Genomic DNA, 21,987 nt, shown 5'->3' on the forward strand with positions numbered 1-21,987 from the left:
ACCCAATTTTTTAAAATCCCATTCAAATTGGACAGTTGCGCAGACCTGATGATTTTAGGGGAAGAAAAACAACAATGCAACTGCTTGGCTTGTTATACAAAAAAAAAAAAAAGTAATATTCCATCCCTCTTCTTTGGAAATTTGTCGATAAATGCACTTACTTCATGCAAGTATTGTCTATTTTTGCGGAAGACATTTTGTTTACCTGTGCAAAGAACTACTGATGACAAATGAGTTTACTGTTCAAATGCATTACAAACGTAACATCCATATTTGCAAAAATACAGAATAAAATTGAATAGCTTCATTTGTCAAAATAGCGAAAACAAACAAATTACATGTAACCCATGGGGAACCTTGTTCGTAGAATGAATCCAAGACGTTATGGACTGCAGCTCGGGCACATGCTCATTAGTCTCGGGCTGACTTGAAAAAAAATATTACCTTGTAGAATTAGCCTGAATAGCCTGATTTAGGAGAAAATACCCAAGAATCACAATTTCTCCAAGACATTTTCAGTTCGTCAAACATCCAAAAGAATGACACCCATTTGCAAAAGGAGTTGAAATACTCAAGAGTCAAAGATTTCAGGATTTTCTAGAGCTGTGGTAGTTTCTGTGCCTGACAGTTAAGCAAAGAAGTAGACATACATTTATCATCACCGAGTTTGACCTTTTGTATCTTAATCAAGTATAGTTGACCTTGGGACAAATAATCAACAGATAATTATAATGTATTCGTTATAGTTGTTATAAATGCAAATACATAGTAAAAAGAAGCGTTGAACTTGTGCAGGTGCCTGAATAAAAATGTGATCAATTAAATATTCTCAACATAGGAACAAAAAGGCAAGTGAGGAAATCTATAAACTAGTGAAATCTCTAAGGTTGTAACAAGTCTTGACAACATAACATTGAGTTGCATTACTTGACTTGTCTCATTTATATGTAGATGATACAATGTATATGCCCTATATGTCAGGGCAAAATGTAATGAAAAAAATCATGGAAGGGACATAAAACAAGACAATAAGTAACAGACAAAAAGACAGTAATAAATATGGACATCATACAAAACATTTTTCATCTATGACAGTTGAGTATAAATGTACTATATGCTAGAACTTATTTGAACATTTGATGCAACTGGTCTATGCGTTTTCCTGTAACTATTATAATATTCCTGAAAGAAGAATCGACTTTAGGTTAAAGGTACTGGTCTAGTACTGTTGGTGTTTGTGTTTGGCTGCAGGCGGCAATTAAAGACACAGAAGATACTGAGACAGCAGAAGACAATGTTTGATAGGCATTCTAACACACTTTCAAGATTAATGACAACAATGATGCTTATTCCAATTCACACAAGTGCCTCTCCAAGTGCTATATAAAATGTAATATTAAGTATTGAAAAAAAAAATCTACATTTTAGCATTCAAAATTTTAAGACCAAATGAAAGACTGCAATGCACTGATCAAGCAACTGGTGAATGACTTTGCAGTAACATATTGGGTGTGAACTATAGTATAACTTTCACAACAAATTCATTTTGATGGCCTGCTGTCTCAATGACAGGGACAATGAGCCACAGATTAAGGAGGGGAAAACATCTTCAACTATAGTTTACTCTAGTTCAAATACAGGGGTATGTGCAGGTTTACTCTTGTTTTTTCTTTTTTTAGCATCAACATACAATATTTGTATGCATAGTATAGTTGGTAGACATACTATAGGACATATATACAATGTACCATTTCAAATATTCAACCACGGTTTCTTCATATTTAACGTACATCATGTATGTATTATAGGCCAAAGCTAAGGAACATACTGTATACCCTTTGTGACCATTTACCCTGGTAAACAGGATTTTAGGTTAAAGCTACTAAAAGTGAAAAGTGATGGTGGCATCCCATTATCAGAGGACAAGGTCTTATAGGTGTAGTGGTAAGTTAAAAAGGTGACACCAACTTTGTTTATAATGTTTTTTTTTTTAATTACATATCCCGCCACACCCCCATTGTGTTTTGTTTTAAATTGCAAGCTTAGTATATGACCCTGATAAAGGCCAATGTAAAATAAAACCCTGACAACCTCAATGTTAGCAACAGATTGAGGGACAGAGTATCTAAAGGGTTAAGTTAATTTCAGAAAAGGCATTTTCTCCAAAGGAAGGCGTTCAGGTCCACAAAAATAGTGGAGAGCAAGGAGGACAAGCAAGGTAAGGACAGGGTTTTCCTCTATAGAGCGCTTGTCATAAAAAAATAAAATACATTTCAGCAAACTTTCACTGATCAGCACAAGAGATGAGGACAGGAGTCTGGGCGAGCTCTCTCTTCAAACTCTCAGCCATGTCTTTCTGGCCTCTGAAACGAAACAAAGTAAACTTAAAGTAGATGTTTTCAAACTGCATTCATTGGTCAAAATTTAACACCATCCCAAATTGGTAAATCACACAGGGTATCAAACAGTTAAATAAAAAGCCATCTTCGATATTCAGTGTGTAAGGGGCTCACGAATGCCCAGCTCTGTTAATGTGTGTATGTGTGTGTGTGCGTGTGTATATGTGTATATATACATACATATATATATACATATATATATGTATATATGTATATATCTATATATATATATACACATACATATATATATACACATACATATATATACACACATACATATATATACATATATATATATATATATATATATATATATATATATATATATATATATATATATATATATATATATATATATATATATATATATATATACACACATGGGTGTAACTACGCTAAATCACATTTCGGTTTGGTTCGGTTTTTTGGAAACTTTGAGTCTGTATATTTTCGGTACAAAAAAAATTTTTTTTTTTTAAAAGATGACAAGTAAATGGTACATTTTTTAGAAAAAATAAGTAATAGCGAACCATTCGGGTAATATTCTAAGAAATTACACTAGAATAAAAAATACACTAACAATAAAGATCTCTTAATTTTGTAAATTATTAAGACAATGAAATCTTTAAACACTCAGCAGCAATAGCCTATGACACACCTAAGTATTCAAGTTAAACACAAGTTGTCATTATACTACACGTATACACTTATATACGCGAAAAAATACATACAATAACAGTTACAATTATTGCTAAGTATATTAAAACTCTTTTTATAATGAAAAAATACAGTACATTTAAAGTTTTTATGAAATTGTATACACTTTTTAGGCATTGAAATCTTTGAATGTTCAACAGCATATTTTAACGAATTGGGTTATCTGTGTTGTGGTCGGATTTGTGTGTTGCTGAGTTGTGACGTTTCGGATGTTCATGAATGCACCGTTTGGCAAGCGAATGGGGCAGCGGAGAAAGAAGAGTGCGAGCAGTTGTACTTGGATTAATAAAAACGTGATTATTAAACTACATCTGACGACATGTTCCTGGAAGATGCTACAATATGATAAATCTCGCTGTTTAAGTTGAACGTTTTTGCTCACTCGTTTGAGAAACATTCACAGTCGGATGATGCCATGCATTTTAGATGTGCTAGCCGCAACATAGCCGCCCATCTCATGTAGAAATGTCGGCACACAACTTTCGGACTTATCCACGCACCTTTGCCCATCGGCGATGGGGAACAGGAAAGCCAGAATGTTCCCAAACAGGAGACTGCAGTGTACACGGGGACCTTCGAGCTCTGGCTCTGTTTTGTGCAACCACTCTTGTCTCCCGCACGTAACAGTCAGCGTCCGTGCGTAAGGTCGCGCTAATAAGTGGACCAAACCGAACGCAAGTGGACCGAACCGAACATGCCATACCGAAACGTATTAATACACCCGAGTGTACCGTTACACCCTAATACATATATAAATACACATATATACATATACATATACATATGTATATGTACATATACATATACATATATATATATATATATACACACATATACATATATACATACACATATACATGTACATACACATATACATATACATACACATATACGTATATTATACATATATACACATATATTATACATATATATACACGTATATTATACATATATATATACACATATATTATACATATATATATACACGTATATTATACATATATATATACACGTATATTATACATATATATACACATATATTATACATATATTATACATGTATATATATACACACATATACATATACACATATATATATAAATATATTTTCCGTTTCCGGCGCCGCGCGAGTGGCAGCCCGCTACAGTAGCTCCGGCTCATCGGTGAGCCTTTTCTTGTGTTTTTGTTCTTTAATATTACTCTACCTCATACCTTTTTCATATAGTTGATAGTCGTAACTTGCGTAGCAATGGACACCCAAACTGCGGTATTCTTGCTGCTGCTGATGGCTATTTTTTGCGCGATCGTGTCCGGCGACTTGGCTCGGAGCCGAGCCCCCATTGTTTACAGCCGGAATCAGCTGGTAGCACTCCGTGCTAACCATGCGCCGGCTCCCGGGGCGAGACCCGATATCCCCCGTGAGCTGTGGAGGAAGAGACGGGGATCTCGTGCGGGGGTTAAACGCCGGGAAAGGAGGAGACGATACCATCCCGTCCTCCCGTCTGTTATCATGGGGAATGTTAGATCGCTCCCCAACAAGATGGATGAGCTAGCGGCGCTTACCCGGCACGAGAGGGACTTCCGGGAGGCTAGCCTGATGCTATTCACGGAGTCGTGGCTAACAGCGCTAACGCCGAACGCGGTCGTAGAATTGGACGGCTTCCAAATCATACGCGCGGACAGGACGCTGGAGAGTGGAAAGAGGAAAGGAGGAGGGCTGGCTGTGTTTGTGAACGATAGATGGTGTAATCCTGGGCACATTACGATTAAGGAGCAGCTTTGCAGCAGGGATATTGAGCTGCTAGCTGTTGGCATGAGGCCATTCTACATCCTGCGAGAGTTTAGTCATGTGATCGCGGTGACCGTCTACGTCCCACCAGCTGCCAGCAGCGACACAGCCTGTGATGTCTTGACTGCAGCAGTGAGCAGGCTACAAACACAGCACCCAAATGCCCTGGTACTCATCTCTGGTGACTTCAATCATGCCTCCCCTTCCTCCTCTCTGCCTTCATTCACACAGTATGTCACCTGCCACACCAGAGACAATAAAACACTGGACCTTCTCTATGCCAACACCAAGGAGGCATACACATCACTGCCCCTCACCCCGCTGGGCAAAGCTGATCACAACCTGGTGTCTCCAGTCTGTGTACAAACCTCTGGTCCGCAGGCAGCCAGCTGTGACCCGCACGGTTCAGAGATGGTCTGGAGAGGCCGAGGAGGCCTTAAAGGACTGCTTCAGCACAACTGTGTGGGAAGTATTCAGCGATGCTCACGGGGAAGACATTAGTAGTCTAACGGACACTGTTACAGACTATATAAATTTCTGCATGGAGAACACCATACCCACCAGGACAGTAAGGTGTTTCTCCAACAACAAACCCTGGATCACACCAGACATAAAAGCTCTCCTGAAGGAGAAGAGGAGGGCTTTTGCGTCAGGCAACATAGAGGAGAGGAGGACTGTGCATCGCCAGCTGAGGAGGAGGATCAGAGAGGGGAAAAGGTCCTACAGGAAGAGGATGGAGGAGCAGCTGCTGCAGAATAACGCCAGGGGAGTCTGGAGGGGCCTGAAGACCATCTCAGGCCACGGACAACCCAAGACCCGGACTGGGGGGGACCTGCAGTGGGCAAATGAGCTGAATCTCTTTTTCAATAGGTTCGATCAGATGCCTGCCTCCACTCAGTCTCTCCTGCTGGAGCCTCCACCTACTCCTCCTGCTGGGCGTGTCACCCCCTCCCCCCTTTTCTCCACAGTCTCCAGCTCCCAGCTACACCAGATAGCCACCACTCCCTCCTGCCCAGGCTTGGCCTTCACAACATCTCAGGTGAGGAACCAGCTGAAGAAAATGAAGGCGAGGAAGGCAGCGGGTCCAGATGGCATCAGCCCCCAGCTCCTCAAATCCTGCGCAGACCAGCTGTGTGGAATTGTCCAGCACATGTTCAACCTGAGCCTGAAGCTGGGCAGGGTCCCCCAGCTATGGAAAACATCCTGCCTGGTCCCGGTGCCAAAGACCCCCCACCCGAAGGAGCTCAACAGCTTCAGACCAGTGGCGCTGATGTCTCACCTGATGAAGACCCTGGAGAGACTAGTCCTTGTCCACCTGAGCCCTCTGGTGAGCTCCTCAATGGACCCACTCCAGTTTGCATATCAGCCTGGCATCAGTGTGGATGATGCCATCATCTACCTCCTCCACACTTCACTCTCCCACCTGGAGAAGGCGGGGAGCACTGTGAGGATCATGTTCTTTGATTTCTCCAGTGCTTTCAACACCATCCAGCCCACCCTACTGGGAGACAAGCTGGAGCGGGCGGGGGTGGCCCACCACCTCACCACATGGATCCAGGACTACCTCACAAACCGGCCACAGTATGTGAGGACACAGGACTGTGTGTCTGACGTGCTCCTCTGCAGCACGGGGGCGCCACAGGGAACTGTCTTGGCTCCCTTCCTGTTCACCCTCTACACCTCGGACTTCAACTAGAACACCCCTACCTGTCACCTGCAGAAGTTCTCTGACGACTCTGCGATTGTCGGCCTCATCACAGGCGGAGATGATCGGGAGTACAGAGAACTTACTCAGGGTTTTGTGGACTGGTGCCAGCAGAACCGCCTCCTGATCAATGCGGGGAAATCCAAAGAAATGGTGGTGGATTTCGGTAGGCGCCAGCACTCTTCACCTGCACCAGTGAATATCCGGGGAACAGATGTTGAGAGAGTCTCAACTTACAAGTTCCTGGGTGTTCACCTGAACAATAAACTGTACTGGTGCGACAACACAGACGCCCTCTATAGGAAGAGTCAGAGCAGACTCTTCCTACTCAGGAGACTGAGGTCTTTTGGGGTTCAAGGGACACTCCTCAGGAACTTTCATGACTCGGTGGTTGCATCGGTCATCTTCCAGGGAGCGGTCACCTGGGCAGGCAGCGTCTCGGCCCGGGACAAGAAGCGGCTGGACAAACTGGTCAGGAGGGCCGGCTCTGTCCTGGGCTGGTCCCTGGACTCTGTGGACTCGGTGGGGGACAGGAGGATGTTGGCCAAGCTGTCATCAATGCTGGACAACCCGGACCACCCCCTCCAGGGCACCCTAACAGCACTCCACAGCACCTTCAGTGACAGACTGTTACACCCTCGCTGTGCAAAGGAGAGATTCCGCCGTTCCTTCTTGCCTGCTGCTGTCAGACTCTTTAACAAGAACATTGTGTAGTCTCTACAAACTGGCGGACATTAGTGCAATTGTGCAGTCCTGCACCTGAGCTCATATCGTGCAATACCCAATATTCCCCACTACTGTAATACCGTGCAATACTCAACATTCCCCACTACTGTTAGTCTAGTTTTATTTTTATCCAATGCTGTCCCTTACATTTCACTACAGCACTGCAGCACTGTCACTTACTTAGAGTATTTTTTCCTCTGTACTATGTACAGGCCGAAATGAGTGTTCCTCATACTTTTTATGTAGATGTAGGTTGGTGTGTATATACATGTGTATATACACATGTTACTGCGTATATTTACATAGGTTTGATCCTAAATGTTTGCCGTCAATGTTATACATTAATGGCCACATTATGCCGCCGTCCCTGTGTGACCTATATCTTTGCTGCTGTAACAATGAAAATTTCCCCACTGCGGGATCAATAAAGACATTCTTATCTTATATACACATATATACATATACACATACATATATATATATACATATATATACACATATATACATATATATACATATATACACATATATACATATATATACACACATATATATATATATATATACACATATATATACACATATATATATACACATATATACACATATATATACACATATATACATATACACATATATATATATACACATATACACATATATACATATATATACACATATACACATATATACATATATACACATATACACATATATATATATATACATATACATATACATACATACATACATATATACATATATATATACATACATATATACATATATATATACATACATATATATACACATACATACATATACATACATACATACATATATATATACATATAAATATATATACATACATATATACATACATATATATACATACATACATATATATATACATATAAATATATATACATACATATATACATACATATATATACATACATATATATATACATATACATATACATACACATATACATACATATATACATATACATACACATATACATACATATATACATACATATATATATACATGTATACATATATATGTATATATATATATATATATACACAAAGGCATTGTGGGTAGATCGCCAGCCCATCATCACTACTGTTTTTTTTTTTTTTTTTTATTCACATAATACAATATAATACAAAACTCTCGATGGTAGATTAAACAATTGTACGTGCAATGACCATAGAAAGAGTCTAGCATAGAGAAAAAACAAAAAAAATGAAAATCCTCACAACTGTATTGCTACGTTCACACCAACTGCATTGGGAGCGTTTCTGGCGGCGCGTTTCAATTGGAGTCAATGTAGTTCGCGCGGTTGGTGATACGTTTGGAGCGGTGGGGCACAGAGCGAAGGACCGGAAATCCGCCCATTCGCTCCATTCGGCGCATATAAAACAAGTAAACTTTTTTGCCATTTTGCCTCAGCCAATTAGCATCAGGCATAGTACGTCACACAGCTACACAGCATCCTATTCACTCGGTGGTGTTTTTTTTTTTTTTTATCCCAGTTCTTGAACTTTACCAAGACAGCAATATTGATAGCTTAAGCATAGTGTGCAAAAAGTTGACTTGTTTTATACGTGCCGAATGGAGCAAATGGGCGGATTGTTGTTGTTGCAAATCTGCTTGAGCCTGGCTATCAGCAGCTACTGTCCGGACTATGCGTCCCTGGCTGATTCTATTCAGTGCAAGTCATCAGAGTAAGGTAATTACAAAACATTTTTTGTTGTATTGTGATATATAGGTTGATGCAGTCATGCAAGGTACACCAGCATAAAAAACTCTCAATATATTTATAAATAATGTGTTTTGCATTTTTAGTAGGTGGTAAATCATTTTGACTCTGTCATGTCATAAGCAGCTGTCAGGCTGAAAAAGTGTGGGCACCCCTGCTCTATTTTGTTACAAAGATGTTGATATTTTCATTGTCTACAAACATATATTTTAACCATATATCACGTTCGACTGGTTCTACTGGTTTAAAGTCCACAAGCGCGTCATCTATATTACTGCCGTTACTCATTTAAGAGCTCCCGCGACCGCGGAGTCCGCCATTATGACTCGAAAGATTTCCGGAACATCCTCTGCGCGCTTGCGATACAGTCACGTGTAGATTCAAATGCATTTCATTGGTTAAAAGACCGAAAATTGGATAAAAAAAAAAAAAAGATAATGACGTATACGCTCTCCAGGCTTTAAGGGTAGAAAGACGCAACAACGCTCCCGGCTGTCGTGGTAGAAACGCGGTTATGCGCTCCCGTCCTTAATGGGTTAACTAGAATCCCATGGTGCGTTTTAGTCAAAGGTACAATCTTGGTGGATTAAGGCACTTTTAAACCCTTGTCGTTGTTGTTGTGCAAAGCAAACAATTTTGACACTGCGAGAATTCCGCCCGACAGTGACGATATGTATATATAAAAGAGTAGAGTCACAGTTTTGTTCTGCTTGATGTCTTTTTACAAAAAGCTAATTTTCTACAGAATTTGTGGAACCAACCTATGATCTACTGCTGATTACTAAAGTCTATTTCCCACCGAGGTTTGCAAGTGTTTGCGAACCTAAGGAATGTTGATTTTTTATTCGTAACCGATCAAGGTCGCAAAGACGTTCACCAACAGTTTTAAGAGTTGCAAACAGTTTTTCTTGTCGCCAAGAATTTTTGAACATGTTTAAAACACTTGCAAACCTTCGTCATTCAGTGGGATACAGCCTTAAAGAATAGAAAAAGGAAAAAGAAGAAGAAAAGAATTCCGGTATATAAAATGGCTGGAAATATGGGGTTGGCTGCTCTGAAAACAGCTGGCAGTCAATGTGTTGAGCTTCTGATTATTGGTATTATTTTTACAAAATGTAGTACATTACTTATACATTTCTTTTTAATTGCATTTATTTGACAACCATCAAATAATGCTTTGAAACACAGGTCTGTTTTATTTTGTTGAGCATGAGTGATTCAAAAGGCCAGAGTATTTTTGTATTTAAAACAAACAAATACAATCATCACACATTAGATTTAATCAAGTGCTGTGCGACACCAATCTTTGGGGTTTGAACAAACCGGCGATTGAAATTGAGCTGATCCTCCCTACCTGTGAATGTTTTCCATGGCCGCAACTTCAGCAAGAGCAGCTAAACTGAAGAAAGCAGGTAGCTCCTCCGTTCCAGTGCTCCCCTCGACTGGTCTGGAATCACTGCGGCACCCTTTTTCATTGCATAAAGTGAGTTGGGGTAATAGAATATTCTCCTGCACCAGGGTCAGATCGCTAATTTTGTCCTCTGCAAGACAAGGCAAAAATAGAACAATTCCAAGAAAACACTGAGGTTCTTCATTCATTGTATGCGAATATCAGCTGTGACAGTAAAGTCTTCACCTGAATAGCATAGAAAACAGTCAAAAGAAATGCATGAAATATCCTCAGATCAGGATCTGGCCTCTTCCAAGTGTTGTTTTGGCATTAAATTTCAAAGTAGAATCAAAATGGCGGGCTTACTGTTAGGTTTAGGGTATGACTCTAAATACTTTTTTTTAAAGGTCTTGGGCAGTTACATTTCCCTTTCCATGTTCGTAGATCTGGATGAAAATTTCTACCAGGGCTTTGTTAAAAATTTAACGGGGGCACTACTGAGCCATTTAAAGAAATTGAACAATAACCTTCTAAAATATAAATGTTTTTGCCAGGCCTGATGTGTGTACAGTTTCATGAGTTTTCCTCTATGTTTAGACCCTCAAAAACAACATTTTTCTTTGCAAATGGCGTGCGACGAAATAAGTTTTTAATAACTTTTTATCTTAAACATAATTAGGTGAAACTCCCGAAGTTTGGAGATGCTCGGATAAAATATTTAGGAGGAGTTTGTTAAAAAATTACCTCTATAAAAGACCAAAAATGGTGCCCAATTCCAAAATAAAGTCAAAGTGGCAGACTTCCGGTTTAGCATATGGCTCCAAAATACTTTTTGCAGGTTGTTACATATGTTCCCTATTTTCACAGATCATACAACAGAGAATGATTAGTTAAAAATTTGTAGGGGACGCTATAGATTCATTTTTTTGAAAATAGCACAACAAATCGCTAAAATATTTCCGTGGCAGGTTTAATATATGAACAGAGTTTCATGAGATTTCACCCAGGTTTAGAGCACACGTTTCATTGTATACAGCGCATCGCCATGGCAACAGCTCTTAAAATGTTTTTCTTGGCATCTGCCGTAGAATGCCTTGATCTAAATAATACTACTAATACTATAGGGCTGCTAGAAAAACCTACTAGGGCTGCACAATTCTGGCCAAAAGGATAATCACAATTATTCAATCGTGGAAGCATTAAGCACGATCAAGGTTCTAAATTAACACCCAACATTAACATTTTGGCAGTTGTTGCTAAAAACTTACCAGCCAGTTTGGCTAGTGATGCATGAGGCAATTGTGTCAGTCAGACACACTATGGGTTGTGCGTCAAGTCTCAAGAACTGATTGGAGCCGGGACTATTCTCTCTGAATCGTTCATTTTAAATTTCCGGTTCCCCGTTACAGTGCCTTGTCTGCCAACGGGAAGAACAACTTGCTGAGACCAACAAAGCGCCGGGTACGCTCGAGTGTCTTAACTTCGTTAAACCAAATGAAGAATCGCCTCAGTGCAACACTTACAATAAGATGATATTGTGCAAAGAAGGTTGCATGACGTATATAAGTTAACGGGGTGCACTGTGTCACGAGCGGGGTGCTCCCTCCCGCTTTGAACCAAATCTTACAGCGCGCTGAACTTCAGCGTCATAGGCCGGCGAGTTAAACAATATGCCTATTGCCAAAATTGACGCATCTAACAACTAAACAATGGGTCAACTCAAATGCAAATAACCAGTTGACATTAGCATACAGTATGTGCACTGTGCAGTATTTTCTATACTAAGCGAGCGTGTGTCCACAATCTGCACATTGCACAACACACATTGTACCTGATGCTAATCTGAACTGGGTTACCAAATCTCTCTGCTTTTGTCTGTTTACAGAGCAGATTAGCCCATCAGTGGGAGCTCTGTGTAGTGTATACTCATTTACACTCATGTGTGAATTTATTTTCATTAAGTTTTAAAAAAAATAAAGCTCTCTAGTGAAAGTAAAAAAAAAAAAATACATAATTTGTTACAGCTGTAGCTCTTGTGACATACCTATATAATCAAGTTGAGTTGAGTTGAAGAATAACAAAATCAAGTTCATAAATTTGATATTAATACTGGTTAATAATAACCCTGTGAGAAATTCATAGTAAAGGTGATAGAAAACTGAAAAATTAACTCATTCACTGCCCGACATTTTCTCTTAACCTAATGATTGAAAAAAAATTCAAAAAACAAAAACAAGTTCCTGGGGTTGAATGGCTGGACTGTAAAAAGACAAGTAAATTCGGCAATGGCAGTGAATGAGTTAATAGAAATACATTTGTAGACAATTTATCAATGTAGGTAAATACATGTGAAGCTATAATATATTTATTTTTATATATACTGTATATGTGGGAAAAAAACCCATCTAGGTAAGAAAGCAAAACAATGTTTTTTAAAGATGTTGGCATGGCCGGTGCCCTTATCAAATGATGAGTGATTCATTAACAACAGGGAAGTGAGAAATTAGATGAAATTGTTTCTGTTCACCGGCCTTGCCACTCAGTGTAGACAGTAAGTACAGGCAGGCAAATGACACGGCCCATGTCAAATGTTATTTTAGTCTGTCCTACAAGCCGGTAAAAGATGAATGGCAATAGTTTGGACACGGAATCGAAACAAGGAATCGGAACCGAAATCATTCAAATTCAAATGACCATACCTCGACCCAGAGAGTCTCAATAATTGTAGGCCGGTTTCAAATGTCCAATTTATTGCAGCAAATCTTGCAAAAGTCGTGGCGCAACAGCTTAGTAATTACATGGTCGCTAAAAATGGATTTGAACTTCTTCAGTCAGAATTTAGAGCTGACCATTCTACTGAAGTTTACTAAAGTGACTAATGATTTTCTCCTGGCTATGGAATCCGACACCTCATCAATACTACTATTACACGATCTTAGTGCTGCTTTTGACACCATCCATCATAACATACTACTAGAACGCCTTGAAATGTGAGTTGGTATTTCAGGCTCAGAATTTCTTGGTTTAGTTCCAACTAGGCTTGTCGCGATACCCAGTTCAGTATCGATACTCGAAACCATTTCGATACCACACGGAACAAATTAAAGCACAGGCTTTTTTAAAAAATTGTTTTTATTGTAAAACTTTTTTTATCGCCCAAAACTTAAATGATCATTAATACTATAGTTTTTTTAAGAGGTAGTGCAAAAAAATAACCAGACTGTGCATCACCAATGGCACATCATTTTCAAGTTGTTTGAGGTAGTGAAAAAGAATAACACCCATCACTTACAGTAACATAAATTGACAACAAAATCTGTAAGTTGTCTGAGTATCTAGACCCACATGTTTATCTATTAAGGCAAGCCAACAAGTCACAGATAAAAACAACAATAGTAATAATTTAAAAAATTAAATTAAATAATTTAAAATACTTTCAGTTATTGGCTATCCAGAACAGTAGCAGGTACGGTTGGGCATAGTTTGAATTTGGATGATTCCGGTTCCGATGTTTTGTTTCGATACTGGTTCCTAATGATTCGCAATTCCGATTCTTAACAAAAAAAAAAAATGGAAGGAATTATTTTTGGACAATTCACATGAACTTCTCTGTTCTTCAATTTCATAAACTTTTTAGTATTTGTGAACTTTACCATGGATTACTCAAAGGGCTGTTTTCAACCAGTATTTATTTTAATACATTTTTTTTGCATTATTATCTCTGTATTATTTTCCACAAGAACTTTATTTTTGAGAAGTTCAAGACAATACAATAATGCAACTGTCACTGAAAACATGCTACTGAACACCAATTGATTGGCTAACCTTGTCTTGCTTTAAGAAAGAAAATATATATGACAAACACAACGCTGAATTTTATGGGCAAGCAAGGAAAGGCTATCTAATCTCTGCAGTCTATGTAAACATATGATGCATATGTATGTTAAGTGTTTATATAAAGGCTGCAGCTGCGTATGCTATACGCTAAATATTAGCTGGATGGGTGCAATTGTGTGTTGAACTTGTTGGCTCAATGTTGCCATTAGACGTACTTCGCCGATTCTGACTTCTGGGTCATAAACTGCATCGCGTCAGTTCCATGGCGAGACGTCGGCCGAATGAGCGAGCCGGGCCACGGCCCTGGGAGGATCAGCGACCCCGCAAAGAGCGACCGCTGCCACCGCGGCGGCTGCTGGGGGGGGGCTGACCGAGAGGACCACGGCAGCTCGAGAGGGGGCGAGCTTCCGTGCTATTGCAACGCAGCTTCGGCGGCAGAAGCCCTGGGCTGCGCGCACGGCATGCAGTTTTTTTGTTTGTTTGTTTTTTTTTAAATTGGTCGTACTTCGTAACTTTTCCACGCGGCTAACTAGGGAGTCGACGAGCAGTCTGCACTCGGCAGAGCAGGGAGGGAGGGGCGCACGGGGCAGGCTTCGGCAGTGTGTGCGGGAGCAGCAGACCATTAGGAGCACACGTTGGCAAAGCGCTGTTGGTATCGAAGTCAGTGGTTTGGTATCGGTAATATCGATGCCACAGCAAGCTAGTATTGTATCCGTTCAAAATGTTTAATGTCAAGTACCGAAGTATCGATATTTTTGACAAGCCTAGTTCCAACCTCTCAGAGAGGACACACCGTGTAATTCATGGCAATGCGACTTGTGAGCTTTGTAATGTTAAATGTGGAATCCCGCAGGGATCAGTACTTGGCCCTCTATTGTTAAGCATCTACATGCTTGGTGATATCATACGTAAATATGGCATTAGTTTTCACTGTTGTCTAATATGGCCGTTTAGGATTTAAGAACTCAACTTAACGAAATACAGGATACATTCTTTTATACTTGGTACAGTGTATAAAATAAGGTATCCTTCCAGACATTTTGTGTTGAATGTTTTCTTAAAATTATTTAATGAGCAAAAGTGTTCTTATAAAATAAATGAAGGCAAAGTTGTATTTTTATTTTTTTTATAATGAAAAACACATTGAAGTGCAATTAAGGCACCTTCCTTTAACCATGAACAGTATATTACAAAGTAATCTAGGTCCACAATATTGAAAAAAAAAAAAAAAAAAAAAAAAAAAAAAAAAAGTAGGCCAAGGATGGGCTGTTGGAACCACCAGCCGGGCACTTGTTGCTAATGATAACAGCTGCTAGCCACTAACGCCGGAGACTTGTGCCGTATCATACAGTGACAGCGTATTCAATACAATACTGTATTCCATACAGCTGGAGCTACTATCCACACGATGGCGTCTAACTACCAAAGGATTATACACAGCTGGGCATTTGTCTATGCTTTAGTCAGTCTATGAGTTCTTGTCTATATTTCAGACCCGCTCGATCGGTCCGAGTGAGCCAGACGGCGTCGAGAACGGACTTTACCGGTATCACGTCACATTTTGGTTCCCCACTCCTGACGCACAGCCAAATAAATACAAAATAAAACTGTATTGTATACCTTTCGGTCCCACAGATGCAATGACGTGCCCCATTTTGTTTTTATTTCACCGATCATCACGCTGTGCGTATGTGTTGTATTTATTTGATGTGTTTTCTTTATTTGGCGGCATGTCATCCTTGTGCGACGCCTGCGTCTGACGTGAAAATTATGTTCTCGACACTGATTGGCTGTCGCCGACGAGGGACGGACTGGGACCACGTGGGTCGGATGGAAATACTGCCCAGACAGTATAGACGGGTAGACGATGACCAGCTCTGTGATTATAGTATCATTTTGTCCACAGCAGACAAAGTTATTGCGCACATCACAGTTAAAACTGTGTTAGTTTTTATGAAGCTGCATTCTTTGTTAGATTACACAGTCAATACAGTACAGTAAATCTATGTGCGTAAGAGGACTGACAATAATACTCACCCTCAAGCAGAGATGAACTGCCATCAGCTGTGCGTACCAAGTGTGTGATCTTAGTCTTCCTAGCCTTCCTCTTCTGGCTACCAACTAGTATATCCACACTAGCGGTGCCTTGCACATCCGGGCAAATGGTGGCACATGATTTGGCTTTTGAAACAGAAAACAACATGGTGGAATCCCTCTGTCCCACTGCGGTTGAAAATGGTCTCATTAGAACATTATACAAATTTAACCCTACACAAAGTAATCAGATTTGTACCACTGTGTTTTAATGTTGTTAATTAGGTCACATATACGATTGTTGTTAGTCATATTTAAAATATTTTATGTTAACTAACCATTTGAAAATGTATCAAGAACATACTACTAAAATTTGGTCAGTTTCTTGATGTTTATATCCCCGCTATCAAGATTCTAGATCACAAGTTTCTACTGCACCTGGTTTCTCTAAGTATTTGTGCTTCCTAACAATCTTGTGGAATGAAGTCTTTTTCTGTGATGGAGATGGTCCTAATACAGAAAAATACAAACAAACAAAAATGAATGTACATGCTATGTTACAGAGCACACAAAGCATAGACGACATGATGGTGGAAAACGTGCCTTTAGAGACTACGTGATGTATGAAAGGCTCAAGAATGCCCCTAAATAATTGTGTCTTGCTCCTAAACTTTAAGACTTTTTATCTTTTTTAAGACTTTCATATCAAATCTATTTTGCTGCCAATGAAGTTCTGCTCCACACTTCAGCCCAGTTGTTGGCAATTATGGACAAATGAACAGTAACAACAACAGCTGCCTTTCTATTAATTAGTTCATCGTGCCTCATTTTCCAGGATTGACACTCTAGGATTAAACATTGGTTGATTAGTCATGTCTTGAAAAGGGCAGTGGAGATGATGTGCTAATGAGGCGACTATTACTGTTAACATTGGTCATTGTAACAGGTGCCTGCTCACATTGTGAAAAAGTATGTTAAACCTCACTCTTCAATAGTTTAAGAGTAACGTCAGTTACTGACGTAACTGGCTGAGTGGGTTAGCAGCCTGGCCTCTTAGTCAGGTTAGCGCACTCCACTTAAAACCTGGTGACAGTGGTAACGTGAGTTCAAGCGTCAACCATGAATGAAAATGTACACAACAACATTGTACATGCCTTGAAAACTGTTTGTACTATCAGACAGTTTGAATGGAATTTCTATTTATTGTACTTTATTGTTGATTCCTTTAATAGGTCGTTTATATTAAATACAGTGGAACCTTGGGTTGCAAACACCGTTTGCAACACCAGAAACATTCGTAAGCCGAGAGGAAAAGGGAAGGAGGACAACAACTTTGCCATTGAAGAAGAGTCTTCTTCCATATCACAGCAAACACACACTGTGAGTGGCAAACAACGGAGCAGGGAGGGTACTTTAAGTGGAAGTCAACCCAAACATATTTTTTCAAGAACATGTTCTATGCAGGCCCACTAGTTGAAACAAGGCAATATGATTAATATGAAATAGTTCTGCCCCAAGTGGAGGAGTTCAAGTATCTTGGAGTCTTGTTCACGAGTGAGGGTAAGATGGAACGGGAGATTGACAGGCGGATCGGTGGAGCGTCTGCTGTGATGCGGACCCTGTATCAGTCTGTCGTGGTGAAGAAGGAGCTCAGCCGAAAGGCGAAGCTCTCAATTTACCGGTCGATCTACGTTCCTACTCTCACCTATGGTCATGAGCTGTGGGTCATGACCGAAAGAACAAGATCTCGGATACAAGCGGCCGAAATGGGTTTCCTTCGCAGGGTGTCCGGGCTCTCCCTTAGAGATAGGGTGAGAAGTTCGGCCATCCGGGAGGGACTCAGAGTCGAGCCGCTGCTCCTCCGCGTTGAGAGGAGCCAGTTGAGGTGGCTCGGGCATCTGATTAGGATGCCTCCTGGACACCTCCCTGGTGAGGGCATGTCCCACCGGCAGGAGACCCTGAGGACGACCCAGAACACGCTGGAGAGACTATGTCTCCCGGCTTGCCTGGGAACGCCTTGGGATCCTTCCGGAAGAGCTGGAAGATGTTGTTGGGGAGAGGGAAGTCTGGGCTTCCCTGCTGAAGCTGTTGCCTCCGTGACCCGACTTCGGACAAGCGGGAGATAATGGATGGATAGATGGATGGATGGAAATAGTTAAGCAGCAAAATCCACCTGGCCATTTTGTCACTTCTGTCCACTGAAAATGACATCACAGACCCTCAGGGCTCAGATAACGACCAATCACGGCTCACCCGTTTTCTGAAGCTGAGCTATGATTGGTGACAAAACGCCGTAGCAAGTATGCTGTGTAGTGGTTTGCTGGCTTTTATTTTGAAGGCAGGGAAGTGTGAAGGAGGGGAGTGAGGAAAATAGGTAACTTGTTGCTTGCAGACTTGTCTGTTGGACCCAAATAATTATACAATACGACGAAACCAACCCCATGGCTCGCAATGGAAGTAAGTACACGCAGCTGGGTTGTTGTGTCGGAACGGGGCGGGTGCCCACAATGTCTACAAATACGGCCGGGGGGTCGCGGCCGGAAGGGTACCCAGGTCAAGGGTGGAGAGTCGCAGCCGGACGGGCAAAAAAGAGTCAAGTGCCCAGCTCTGAATAATTCATAGTTTGTCAGTAGTCAGAAATTCAATGATTTTTGTTGTGAATACTTAATTTTATGTAAATATAAACAATGTATTACTTAGATGTAACAAAAAGAGAACATGTTAATATGTTACTCCTGTTGATGATGTCATATTGTGTTCATGTCTGTAACCTTTATTTCTTGTGTTGCTACTCCTGCAAGTTTGGAGTGAGGGACATTAACTGCATGTCCACCTGTTAATGCTAATGCTACCATTTGTGCTCCAAAGTTGAGATGACGTCAAAGGAACACTAACAAGGACAAAGGAAATTCCTTTGTCGATTACCGGACATTCACCTCTTTTCACGGCAAGCGGCCGAGGTATTCATTTGTTGTACTTTTCGTTTACCTTGTGGACGCTGTGCGTCTCATTTGTACTGTTTTATTGTTTATAAATGTAGTTCTTACTGCGTGTGCAAGTCGTGTGATGGCGTGTACAAGGAATGTGCAAGTCATGACCACGGCAGAGGATGCGAAAGCAATAAACGCGCGTTCCCAAGAACCGCCTGTGTCACTTTTGTTGTGGAGAGAGCTACAGTGAGAACTCGCCTGCTCAACACGGGTGAGGAGGAGGAAGGAGACCTCCGCGAAAAAAAAGGCGTAACGAAAATACAGCGTATCAAGCAAGCCCCGGACGCCCTGTCGGCATAACATCTACAATCGCCGGTAATTAGACTGTGTCAAATGCGCAAATTTTCAAGCTAAAGCCAGGAAGTGCTTGACCATTAGTTAAAAGCGATGTGAGAAGTGGCTCAACTTGAAGGTTGCAACTGGACTCAGCTCTATTAACCTTGCTTATTGTGATTCTATATGTTTGGGGATATACTGTATTTGTATGTGTGCTGTTGCTCATTACATGCTATAACGTTTAAAGTTTCAATAAGGCTTCTCAGTTCAACTTAACACATGATCAAATAAGTGTACAATTTTCTAGAAAGTTTTAAGAAAAGTAGGAAATTGTTGTGATTGGAATTTTGTAAAGGTGAAGTGTAAAGGATAACAGAAAGATAACCAAGTTTAGGAGGCCATTAAGTAAGTTAAAGGGTCACCTTAACGATGTTTGACATCTGATGTCTTAGGTGCAAACAAGTACGGTAACTTAATCAGGTTTCTATTAAGGGTTTAAAAGTGTCATACATTAACACATTCTAGAGGCCGAAACACATCTACACACAATTTAACACATAACTTGAGTGGCCAAGTTATTTACAAAGTACAGAAATTAGTAGTAAAAATGCTGAATCACATGCTCAGCTCAAAGTTACAAGTCCTGAGCCTGAAGAAGCAGAGATGCTACGTAGAAGTGGAAGAACCCGAACTCTAACTGAGAAGGGAAAGCAACTGCAAGAAGAAAATTTAAAGAACATACAATGCCGTTACAGAATCAACTATGAAAATTGGAAGTCAAATGCAAGAATAAGTAAGGAAATATTGAGTGATGAAGCGTCCATAGATGAGTTGCACGATGTAATCAAGAACATGGAAAGCACCTGTTCTAATTTGAAGGCCACTTATGAAGATTTGCGTCAAATACAAACTCCTGAACCAGACCTGCGACGAAAAATCGACATGTGTATGTCATTTTCTGGAGCCATTATCCAAAAGACATAAATGTGACTTAAAGGCGACACAGTAAATGAAGAGGATTGGCCTGATGTTCGATCCCTCTTGGACTCAACAGTCTCTTTCGTAAAATCATCATCCCAGCAATCTAAACATGGTTCTACTTGCTCCAGCGACTGCTGAGTCAGAAGAAATGTTGCCGCAGCTGAAGCTGCAGCATCCAAAGAAGTCTTGGCAGTATTAGATGAACAGGAGAAAAAATGATAGAACTTCAGAGACTAGAGACTGAGAATCTAGCAAGACAACAAGTAATGCAAGAAAAACATAGAAGGCTCGAACGTCTTGAAGTGAAACGGCTGAATGCTGCAGTAGCTCGAGTGAAGGTCTATGACCAAGTTGAAGAAAACAGAGACACAATCAACTTGACAAATAATGTGGAAACAGGAGAACCTCATGTTCTCAGCGCTTTAAGTCCCCCATTCATTCCGCAATCCCTACCAGTCACAACACAAGTCCGCCATGCTTCAAGTCCACCATTCATTCCTCAACCCTTGTCAGTTACAAGTCAAGATTGTAGTTTTCCAGGTTTAATATCAACACCACTATGCGCAAAACAGCTAAGACTTGGTCAATACTTTGGTAGAATCTATAAGTGCCAATCGTCTTCCAACACCTGAGCCTGTGCTATTTAAAGGAGATCCTTTGAAATTCTAAGACTGGCGATTATCCTTTGAGACACTAATTGACAGGAAAAACATTCCAAAGAATGAAAAACTGTACTATTTGAGGAAGTACCTTGATGGCGCAGCAAAGACAGCGGTCGAAGGATATTTTCTTCTTGGTACCGAAGCGGCATACGACGCAGCATGGCAGCTGTTGGAAAACGTTACGGGGACCCATTCATAATTGGGAAGGCATTTCATGACAAATTGCATTCATGGCCCAAAATAAACTAAAGATGGCTATGAACTGAGAGAATTTGCAGACTTCCTCAAGAGCTGTGAAGCCGCAATTCCACACATAATGTCATTGCAGGTGCTCAACGATTGCATCGAGAGCCCAAAAATTCTATTGAAACTGCCAGATTGGTTGGTGTCTGGTTGGAACCGCAAAGTGATGGAGGCTAGGCAAGCTAATGTTGAGTACCCACCATTTAAAGTGCTTGTTGATTTTGTGTCAAAGGAAGCAGATCTTGCTTGTGATCCGATATCTTCAGCTCAAGCACTCAAGAGCATCGAAGGTGGGACCAAAGGCACCCGCGAGGCTAAACAGTTCGAGCAAAGACATTGTCCACAACCACAACGCAAAGCAGCAATCCATTATGCATCTTCTGCGAAGGAAAGGGACATGTTCTTGCAAAGTGCAGAAATTTTGGTGAAGAGACAGTTCAAGATCGTGTCAAGTTTGTGCAAAGGGAGA

At 40.6% G+C, this 21,987-nt stretch overlaps 1 protein-coding gene across 8 annotated transcripts in view; it reads right to left on the reverse strand.

Moving 5' to 3' along the window:
• Positions 1-218: 218 nt before the first annotated feature.
• bbx (BBX high mobility group box domain containing) overlaps positions 219-21,987 on the reverse strand; it is a 53,775-nt gene continuing 32,006 nt past the window's right edge. For 5 of the 8 annotated variants that reach the window (XM_086012555.1, XM_086012550.1, XM_086012554.1 and 2 more), the window contains 4 exons: positions 16,805-16,876; positions 16,370-16,555; positions 10,460-10,646; positions 219-2,363 (listed from right to left, as the gene is read on the reverse strand). In XM_086012555.1, coding sequence (XP_085868681.1) covers positions 2,285-2,363; positions 10,460-10,646; positions 16,370-16,555; positions 16,805-16,876 — 524 coding nt within the window. In that variant the 3' untranslated portion in view covers positions 219-2,284. The remainder of the gene's footprint in view (positions 2,364-10,459; positions 10,647-16,369; positions 16,556-16,804; positions 16,877-21,987) is intronic. The other 3 variants (XM_086012556.1, XM_086012551.1, XM_086012552.1) reach the window with 2 other exon arrangements.

This window comes from Filicampus tigris, chromosome 17, assembly GCF_054856515.1.
Source record: "Filicampus tigris isolate MCC_2025a chromosome 17, RoL_Ftig_1.0, whole genome shotgun sequence".
NCBI lineage: Eukaryota > Metazoa > Chordata > Actinopteri > Syngnathiformes > Syngnathidae > Filicampus > Filicampus tigris.